Source organism: Narcine bancroftii, chromosome 10, assembly GCF_036971445.1.
Source record: "Narcine bancroftii isolate sNarBan1 chromosome 10, sNarBan1.hap1, whole genome shotgun sequence".
NCBI classification, from domain to species: domain Eukaryota; kingdom Metazoa; phylum Chordata; class Chondrichthyes; order Torpediniformes; family Narcinidae; genus Narcine; species Narcine bancroftii.
The window spans coordinates 93,688,549-93,699,256 of record NC_091478.1 but is presented as its reverse complement, the minus strand read 5'-3'; the positions used below and the strand labels follow the sequence as shown (position 1 = coordinate 93,699,256).

General features: G+C 39.0%; 1 protein-coding gene across 3 annotated transcripts in view; it reads right to left on the bottom strand.

Moving 5' to 3' along the window:
* Positions 1 to 2,521: 2,521 nt before the first annotated feature.
* slc22a31 (solute carrier family 22 member 31) overlaps positions 2,522 to 10,708 on the bottom strand; it is a 77,097-nt gene continuing 68,910 nt past the window's right edge. For all 3 annotated transcript variants that reach the window (XM_069901890.1, XM_069901894.1, XM_069901895.1), the window contains exons 2-4: positions 8,196 to 8,304; positions 6,658 to 6,768; positions 2,522 to 4,256 (exon numbers count right to left, since the gene is read on the bottom strand). In XM_069901890.1, the coding sequence (XP_069757991.1) occupies positions 3,181 to 4,256; positions 6,658 to 6,768; positions 8,196 to 8,304 (1,296 nt within the window). In that variant the 3' untranslated portion in view covers positions 2,522 to 3,180. The remainder of the gene's footprint in view (positions 4,257 to 6,657; positions 6,769 to 8,195; positions 8,305 to 10,708) is intronic.

Sequence of the window (10,708 nt, the reverse complement as noted above, 5' to 3'; positions counted from 1 at the left end):
TCCCTCCACGAGAAACAACCTTTGTAAATCTACTCTGTCCATGCCTTTCAACATTGGAAATATTTAAATGAGATCCCCCCCTCATTCCCCAAAAGTTCAACCAGTACAAACCAAGAGTTGTCAAATGTTCCTCATATAACCCTTTCATTCCCAGAATCATCCTTGTGAACTACCTCCGAACCCTTTTTAACATCAGCACATCCTTTCTTAAATGAGGAGCCCAAAACTGCTCACAATACTTCAAATGGTGAGGTCTCATCAGTGCCTCTTCAACACCACATCCCTTCTCTTATATGCTATTCCTCTTGAAATCAATGTCAGCTTTGCATTTGACTTCTCCACTGACCTCAACATGTAAGTTTACCTTCATGGTATCCTGCATGAGGACTCTCAAGTCCCTTTGCATTTGGGAATTTTCAATTCTCTCCCCATTTGGAAAATAGTTTCCCCATTTATTTCTTCCACCAAGTGCATGACCATACTTTCCAACATTGCCATTTCTCTGCCCATTCCCCTAATCTGTCTAAATCCTTCTACAGCCATCCTATTTCCTTCAACACTACCTACTCCTCCACCTATCTTCATACCATCTGCAAACTTGGCCACAAAGCCATTCATTCCATAATTATATCATTGATATACAACAAAAAGAAGCAGCCCTAACACCAACCCTTATGGAACAACAGTAGCAACTGGCAAACAAACAAAATATGACCCCTGTATTCCAATTCTCTGCTTCCTGCCGATCACCCAATGCCTTTCCCACGATAGTATGTTTCCTGTTATACCATGGGCTCTTATCTTGTTAAGTAGCCTAATGATGAGAATGGCAGAGCAGACCTCGATGGGCTGAAAGCCCAAATTCAAAGAGGACATTTGTCGAGATTACAAGATATATCATTTGAAGGAGTAATGATGGAAAGGTTCAGCAAAATATCAAATAAGTAGTTTGTTAGGAAATGTTTTCAACAGTTACACAAGAGAAATGGGATTAAAATGGCCTTACCTCTGGCTGGCAGCTTGGTGGAAGCCATGTCATTGTCCTCCTCAGGGTCGTCATCTCAAATTTCCATACTTGCAGATGGAAATGGATAAGAATCCAGTAGAAGAGCACAAATGTATTGAGGACAGATGGCTTTATATCTGACCCCTCACATTGTGCAAGCTGATTGATAGGACTAACTAACCAACTTGAAGTAAATACACAAATTAAGAGTTTGTTTATTTTTATTTATTACTAAAAATTAATTTCTTGTAGTTTCAGCTATTTTACGTAAATTCAATGTTTATTTTTAAATAGTTTAAACCTTTAACTTTTTGAATGACTTGAATTATCTGAGACATTAAAAAAATAATTCAAAGACAGTGGACAACAGGGAGGTGTCAAATGGCAATCAGAGCATCTGGATATGGGAGGTGTCAAATGGCAATCAGAGCATCTGGATATGGGGCTATCAGGTTGCCTCCTCATTCATCCCAGTCACCACTTGCACGCTCATGGATTAGGCTTTCGACAATAAATACCCTTGAGTAAAGGTAAGTGCATTTCTGGCAAAAAACTATTGGAGTGAGCGCAGATGCTGGGCCAGATCAAACAGTCAAGGAAAGCAGTTCCAGATGATGATTGCATAATAAAACATGGAAGAGTTGCATGCCTGCCAAGATAGATTTGTATTGAGAATTTACAATGAAAAATCCATGGAGCTATTTCGGAATCTATGAGGGTCAGTGTGTAGGTGAGTTTAGGATTGAATGTTGTAGCTTTAGGTGCTTTTGGGTTTGCAGAGGAGTAGCCTGAGAGAGCAGTCTCCAAGTGGAAAGACAACCTCGTTCCCTTGGTCAGCCTCATTGTCATTAGATGGTCAAAGAATATGGCAATTATGATATCCTGAAAAGTCTTTCTGGTACACTGTGCTTAAGATGGTTAATGTTGGCATCCAGAAACAAATATTGTATTCCAAAGTATATAACTATTAACATCTAGTTTCTTAATCAAGTCAATATAGAAGAGTCACTGATACTTTCCTTGGAACATTATAATTCTTAAAGATAGATTTCAGCATGACCTTTGAAAAGTGTTCGTGGTACACCGATGCCAATTAGATGATCAGATTGTTCTGATTTTGTGATATGTGAAAGACAAACCGTTGGCAGAGATATTAATGAGAACATCCCTGCTCTTTCTGAAATTGTGCTTTGGTGTTGTTCACAGCTATTAATAGATTTAATGTCAGACTGCACTGCAGTCTCTAGCTGGAAGCCTGAGCTCTTGCCCATCTGATTTAAATAATAATGCTACCATTGAGCCAAGGCTGACATGCATAGATCGAAATGTGACTGAAAATGTGCTGTGTAAAGATCAAAAAAGTGGGAATAGGTCCAGGAAACACAGACTCCTGAGTTTACAAAGTGATAATTGGGAAGGATAGAAGAGTGGCATTCCTTATTTTGTGGAGGAGTAGAATTGAAAGAAACAATGCAGCTTGAATAGTCAACTCTGTTTATTAATGTTGTTGAGCAGACTAATTGCTAAATAGTTGAATTTATTCAATAATTGTTACAGGGACAACCGTTAACATGAGTGTGATGTCCATTTAAGGATTAGACACAAATACTGTAGTTGGAGATAGAATTTTGTAACAGATGAAGAATACAGGTAAAGTCTTGCTACAATTTTAACATTGAACACATGTTCTATGAAGTCTGGGATATTGGAACTGTAATGTACATATTTTAGTGGTACATCCATATAATCTGGTCTGTTGCTAAAGGTTCAGGTTAAATACTGAAAGTTTGTCAATCTCACCACATATAATGTTGATTTCTTTGGATATGTGGGAAATTTGTAAGTTACATGTATTTGCATTAAATGTACAACATCAGAAAATGTTTCACAGCAATAATTTATTAAGTATTCAAAAAATAAACTGGCAAAACAGTAAAAAATAAAATCAGGAATTCATGTTATTAAAATAAAGTTGGAGTTTTAAATATCCAGAACTTGTTCCAAATTGGTTGCTGATCAATACTGAGTGTAAAGAGAACAATAGGATAAGGCTACCAGAAGCAAGTATTCTATAACTGAGCTAACTCATAGCAAAGACAATTAAAAGCCTGATAGCGAAGATATAGGGTAAACCGGTTTCAAATGCTCTCAAAGGACAATGAATGATTCACATTTCATTTTGGACCATGAGCTTCAGATTCTTCTTCATCATCCTCGTACATCTCCCCTTCTTCATCTGCTGTGGCATCTTGGTACTGTTGATATTCAGACACCAGGTCATTCATGTTGCTCTCTGCTTCAGTAAACTCCATCTCATCCATACCTTCACCTGTGTACCAGTGCAAGAATGCCTTCCTGCGGAACATAGCTGTGAACTGCTCTGAGATCCGCTTGAAAAGCTCCTGGATAGCAGTACTGTTTCCAATGAAAGTAGAGGACATCTTGAGTCCACGGGGTGGAATATCGCAGACAGCTACTTTAACATTGTTGGGGATCCATTCCACGAAGTAGCTGCTGTTCTTGCTCTGGATAGCTAACATCTGCTCATCAACTTCCTTCATGGACATCTTGCCCCTGAAGACAGTGGCCACTGTCAGGTACCTACCGTGACGGGGATCACAAGCTGCCATCATATTTTTGGCATCAAACATCTGCTGTGTGAGTTCTGGGACTGTTAATGCTCTATACTGTTGGCTTCCTCGGGCAGTGAGGGGAGCAAATCCTGGCATAAAGAAGTGGAGACGGGGGAAAGGTACCATGTTCACAGCAAGCTTTCTCAAATCGGCATTGAGCTGTCCTGGAAATCTCAGGGAAGTGGTGACCCCACTCATGGTAGCTGATACCAAATGGTTGAGGTCTCCATAGGTGGGTGTTGCAAGTTTGAGGGTCCGGAAGCAGATGTCATAGAGAGCTTCATTATCTATACAGTAGGTTTCATCTGTGTTTTCTACGAGCTGGTGGATGGAGAGAGTAGCATTGTATGGTTCCACCACTGTGTCGGAAACTTTTGGAGAAGGAACGACGCTGAATGTATTCATGATTCGGTCAGGATATTCCTCACGTACTTTGCTAATGAGCAGGGTTCCCATGCCAGATCCTGTACCTCCACCCAGGGAATGAGTAAGCTGAAAGCCTTGCAAACAGTCACAATTTTCACATTCTTTTCTCACCACATCAAGGACAGAGTCTACAAGCTCTGCACCTTCTGTGTAATGACCCTTTGCCCAGTTGTTTCCAGCTCCACTTTGGCCTATAAATGAAAAAAAGTAAATGAGGGAGACTGAATATTCAGTACAAATGTGTAGAAATAATCTCTGCAATTGCATATTCTGGAGCAGGTTTTCTGAAAGAGGTAAATAACTTCATTAAAGACAACTAATCCTATTTTTGTAATTATGGTTTTCATTAAATGGAATGCCTGTCCAACATCAGCTCAGACTAAAATTTGATGTGTATCAATCAAAGAAGATGTGCTATTTTACTCTACTGATTATGTGATCATAACTCTAAATTAAGTTCCACTGAGGCTAGGTGAGATACAAACCAGAGGAGATGGGTTAAGGGTGAAATGGGAGAAGTTTAGGGGGAATTTCTTCACACAAAGAGTGGTGGAGGTGTGAAATGAGCTGTTAACTGAAGCGGTGAATGCAGACTCAATTTTAACATTTAAGAAAAATTTGGATAGGTACATGGATAGGCGGGGAATGGAAGTAAAACACAAAAGTCTGCAACACTAGTGGAGTTAAAAACAATGCTGGAGAAACTCAGCTGTGGACTTGATGTCGCAAAGATAAAGACATCATCAACGTTTTGGGCTTGAGCCCTTCATCAAGGTATAGGCAAAATGTAGGCAGACGCCTGAACAAAATGGGTGGGGGGGGGAGGAAGCACAGTCCCAAGGATGGGAGGTAATATGTGGACTGGGTGCAGGTCAGTTGGACTAGGTGGAATGATAGTTTAGCCTGTTTCTGTGCTGTAATGTTTTATTGTTTTTTTTCTATGTACAATTACACCAAGAAGAAAAAAATATTTAATGTTTATCATACTTAATCTCTGCAAGGTGGCAGAAGTGAAAATCAAGTGTAGTCTTTAAGTGTTGTTAGATTAAACAATTGAATCCTTATTTGTAGGACAGTTTTTTTTGCAATATTATAAATTCCCATGTCTACGTTTATATTGAGAGTTAGCTACATACATTTGTTATTTGGCATTCGCAGTTGAGCACCACAGACTGAGAACAAGCTGACAAGTTTTCCTATTAAAATAGTTCCTTTCCCCTTTTCTTAAATGGTGACAAAGACCGAATAATCCCATAGGGGCAACATTATATCAGCAAACCTATCACATTACACATGCAGAGCAAGGCGAAATGATCCAACAAGAAGAAAAACAAATGCAAGTCAATACTTTAAACGCTGCTAATATTTAAACTGAAGTCAAATATTGTGAAAGTTGGGAGACGGGTTCCAAAGCCCAAATTTGAAAAAAAAATCATTGAACAACTGGGAATGGGTTAGAAATTTGCCAGTCTGCAGCATCAGGTAACAGTATATTAAAGACTTGCCAGGAATGATGTGGGAGGAGTAGAAAGTGGAAAACACTGTTCCCCAAGTTGGAAATGGTGATTAGCAAGTATGAAAACAGAACTTGGTCAGTACAATTTTAACAAAAAGCATTTACTGTACACAAGTATGAGAATTTTTATAAAAATATATCTAATCATTTAAATTTGAACTTCAAAATGTACCAGGGGTACGTGAGCCACAAGGGCCTGTTACCGTGCCGTATGTCTAAATTAACTAAATTAAATTAAAATTGTCATCAATCTACATTCAACTGGAGAGATTTAGAAAGGATAGCACATGAACTGGCAAAGACACTAAGCAAGTTGCTTCTCAGGGAGCACCCTTAATAGTGCAACGTATGCCAAGCTATACAAGTTGTAATAGATAAAGGGAATGATTAGGAGTTGAAGAAAAAGTAAAAATGTATTCTCTTTTCCCAGCAAGAGAAATAAAAGGGAGTCAGCAGTAGGGGTCACGGTGGAACTGCTTGTCCCATCAGAATCTACTTTTAAAAAGAATATTAGAAAAAAAACACGAGCATAGAGGTACCCATTCTCTTCCTCTCTCCATCTTCCGGTCCTTCCATCTCTCCTACTTTTGGTTCAACACCTTTATCACCTCCCCCCCCCCCCCACCGCTTCATTTACATAATATCACCTTTTTAAAATCTCGATAAAGGAAATAGAGCGCAAAATAATGCTGCCTTTTAATTAGCATACATGCAAGAGAACCAATGCCAGTTGTCAGCAACGATTCGGGAACATGACTGGCCTCGGCGAGCGTGGTCAAAACCTTAATCTTGATAAACCAAAAAAGTCTACAGATGCTCCGATTGTAGTTAATGCACAAAAGTGCTGGAGAAATTTAGCAACATCCATGAAAGGCAAAGATATTTCACCAACGTTAGGGGCTGAGCCCTTCATCAAGGACTGGATGTCAAAACCTATTTGATTGCAGATCATTCGTCTTTTGTTACCTTTTATCGTCCACCTTGGATACAAGTAGAAACAATGACAGATCTTTGACATCAAAACTGATTGCTTATTACTTATCAGTGCTTTCTCTTTATGTCTGATTTCTACATACCAAAAATAAAGTTATCTGGTCTGAAGAGATGTCCAAAAGGCCCTGATCGAACGCTGTCCATTGTGCCTGGTTCCAGATCCACGAGGATAGCTCTAGGCACATATTTAAGAGCTGCAGGGTGAACAAACAAACAATCTATAAATCTGATTTTTGCTCATCAAAATCTGACACAAGCAAGCATTTAATTTAAACTTGCCCAATCCCGAATTGGAAAACTAACCACCATTTTCTCACCATTATCCTCATTGTCCCCACAAGTAGACTCCCTTTTGCACCAATATGTATCCCCAATCTATGGGTGTGCTGTTCTTGGATAATGTTAGTAAGTGGAGATCATTTTTAAACTTAAATTATTCCAAATATTCAGGGTATTGAACATTATAAAGATTTAAAAAATTATTCTGGAAATAGTGAGCCACTCATTCAAATGGTTTAAAGTTTTGATATGAAGGAAGAACCAACTTTGAGAGGATCATTTAGGATCTAATTACTAATTCCAGGTCACTCGTCTGAGTGCTACTGGTACCAGTACTACCAGCCACATGGACAGGCGGTCGGCGACTAAACCGGCTCCCCCATCAGGCTTGGCTGATGAGGAGGGTGGCTAGACACCTTGCAGGATGAAAAACAAGACCTGTCAAAGTGTGGATGAACCCTCAGGCAAGGTCAACGGCCATCTAGCAAACGTCCCATGAAGCACAGAAAGGGCATCCCTTGCATCGAAGCTTAGTCTGGCCATTCACTGCCATCTGGGGCCTCACCATGCCACTGGATCCAGGAGGGGTGGGTCTGGACCTGTGCAACTTCTACTCGCCTAAATCCATTCATGTACACGCTGTTCCTTTCTGAGGAGTGGGGTATCCTCAAATCAAACTGAAAGGAACCATCATCATCCTTTGGGATGGATAACCAGAACTAATTCCATAGTTCCATTAATACTTAATGTATTATTATTTAGAAATTGGCGCAGTGCCAGGATCCCAAGTTCTTTTCACCTCAGTTGCTGCATGTGTCATCTGTACATTCTCCATGTGACCATGAGTTCCCCCCAGTTCCTCCAAGAGCGTGTAGTTAGTAGATCAATTGGCCATCGTAAATTGGTCAAGCATGTAAGTGAGTGGTAGAATCTAGGTGAAATTGATAGGAATGTGGGGAGAAGTAAATAGGATATGTCTTCTCTTTGGCTTGGCTTCGCGGACGAAGATTTATGGAGGGGGTAAAAGTCCACGTCAGCTGCAGGCTCGTTTGTGGCTGACAAGTCCGATGCGGGACAGGCAGACACGGTTGCAGCGGCTGCAGGGGAAAATTAGTTGGTTGGGGTTGGGTGTTGGGTTTTTCCTGTGGTGTGTATGAAACTTATGGTCAGTAGGGCCTGCTTTGAAACTGAACCAAATGCTGTATGCTTAGAAAAAATGAAAATCCCATTTTCCTGGATAATGCAGAACATTTAAATAGATATCAGTATAAATGCTTAATACATCCAGTTCTGGCTTGATATTATGCTGATTCTCAATTTGATGTAGATTCATATTACTTACAGGAAGCTTCATTGTAGTAGACGCTAATCCTCTCCAGCTGCAGGTCTGAGTCACCCACATAATTCCCACTGGGGTCAATCCCATGCTCATCACTGATGACTTCCCAAAACTAATGTAAAAGAACAATAAAGATATACAAGATACTCAACATTGATTGATACTTAGAACTATTTAAGAAAGTATAAATATAATTTATGAAAAATTGATTTAATTCTGTTCAATTATATTTCCATTTGATTCGTGTTTGTTTCTGTGTGCTGAAAATTAATTAATATTTGAGACAATCCAATTTTATTAAAGTTATAAATTGAGCATACAAAAAACCAGAAACACATTTGATTATTTTCTTTGGAAGAAGCATGTGCATCTTAACCATTTCCTTAGGGTAATCTCTAAATGTCTCATTCTGAGGAGCTTGTATCAGAAATCTGCTGTATGTGCAATATATATATATTTTAAAAATTTTTTCTCATGTCAGCTCAATAATTAGATCAATAAAAGTTATAAGATATTCAAATCAGTAGGTCAAGGGAAGCCAATATTATCTATACTGGATTTCTGAAATTTGGACAAGGTGTTTCATCAATTTTTAACAGCTGAATGGACAATATACATACGGGCTGCAGGTTAATTGGATGTAATTAGGCAGCATAGATTTGTTTCAATGGCTGGAATAGACTTCTACTATGTAGTAAATAAATAAATAGATGGTTAAATGACTGTGGGCTTAACAAATGTGCTGCATTTTTAGTGTTTTCAGGGATAGGTCTTGAAAAATACATTTTTCCCCAAACACAAAATCTGCATTGACACTTACTTTATTTATATTTTCCTTTTCAAGGGGTTGTTCATTTAATTAGTTTGTATTACAACACTTGCCCTATATTAGGCAATGGATTTTCTTCAGTAGCTGACCAGGGTTCTGAAAATACTAGCATTAACTTACTTTATATGTATTAATTCTAGCTTCTTTTGGGGGTGGGGGAAAATTGTGCTTGGATGTTGGAATGGAGATTGTAGACGTACTCTAGTGCATCTTAATTAGGTAGAAGTCCACAGCTGTCTAATAAATCTGAATTTCCCACTGTCTCATTCATCTCAAACTCACTGGCCTTTCAGCACCAGCTGGCAGACAGGGGACTTAATTTCTTAATGTACTGTCTCCAGAGAGTAAAAAGAATGCAATCTACCACTTTTGACCCCTTCTAGTTCTATTATTCATCGGGACCCAGCTGGTTCCCAGTTTCTAATGGATTTATATTTAACCTTTCCAACATTAGCAAATGCAATGTTAGTGATTCCAGTCAGTAAAATTCTGTAATTTTTCCTGCCGGCATAATTTTAAACTTTTCCAAAACCAGGATTATCAGGCATGTTCAACCTCAAAATTCGCATCCAGTAAGTTTCCTCATATGAAAGAATTGATACCAACCAGATTCTGGTGAACACTAGCTTAGAGTGCAAATCCTCCTGTAACTTGATCTAAATTGGAACAATTGATCAGAGATCAGGACTCCATTTATTGTCCAATCCAATCCAAGATACAGTGCTATTAGTTAGCCAGTTCTAAGATTTTAACCTAACACTAGTGGCAAGGATATTTTTCTAAGTCAAGATAATATGCAACTTGGGAGATGGTAATTATCCCAAGCACCTGTTCCCTTTTGACGAGTGTAAATGATGGCATTTGCCATCTTCTTCCATTAGGGACATTTATCACATTTGTATTATGTATGTGACAATGAAATCAGAAATCTTGTTTGAATTTATTGTTGAAGTAATCATTACCCTCAGAAAGCTAATTATCGGACATTGTTCAGTGCTATTTGGCTGCATTGTTTTGTGATATTATGGTTACAGGTTCAAAATATTTAATTGACTGAATTATTATGAAGATATGAATGGGTTTATAGAATTGCAATCAAAGATGTTTGTTTTTTATTTCATAGTTTCATATACTTAATAAGTGTTAGGGTTAGTAATGCTAATAACCAACATTATTGGATGTTGATGCCCAACACAATTAGAAGAACACTCACACTTCTTCGGGCTAGATTACAACCCAATGGTATGAACATTGTATTTTCCATTTTCTGGTAACCCACATTCCCCTGTCTCCTTTTAATCCAATCCTCTTTTTACCTCTCCTGAGGCCATGCATCTCCTACCTACACACTTCACCCACTAGATCATCTCCCCAACTGCTGCCCTTCATCTCACCCTTAAATGGTGCTCATTTTAATCCCCCGCCCCATTCCCTTGCTGACATGTCTGTCCATAGTCTCATGCACTGCCAGGCAGAGACCATCTGCAAATTGAAGGAACACCCTCCAACCAGACGGCATTAACATTGGATTCTCCAATTTCCATTAACCACCCCCATCTTTCCTCATGTATTCTATCCTCTAGCTCTGTTTCTCTCTCCCCTTTCCTCATCATAGGCAGTCAACACCTCCGTCTGTTGGTCTGCTAACTCTCCCTCCTATTCTTCCATTCTACCCCAGCCTTTAAAT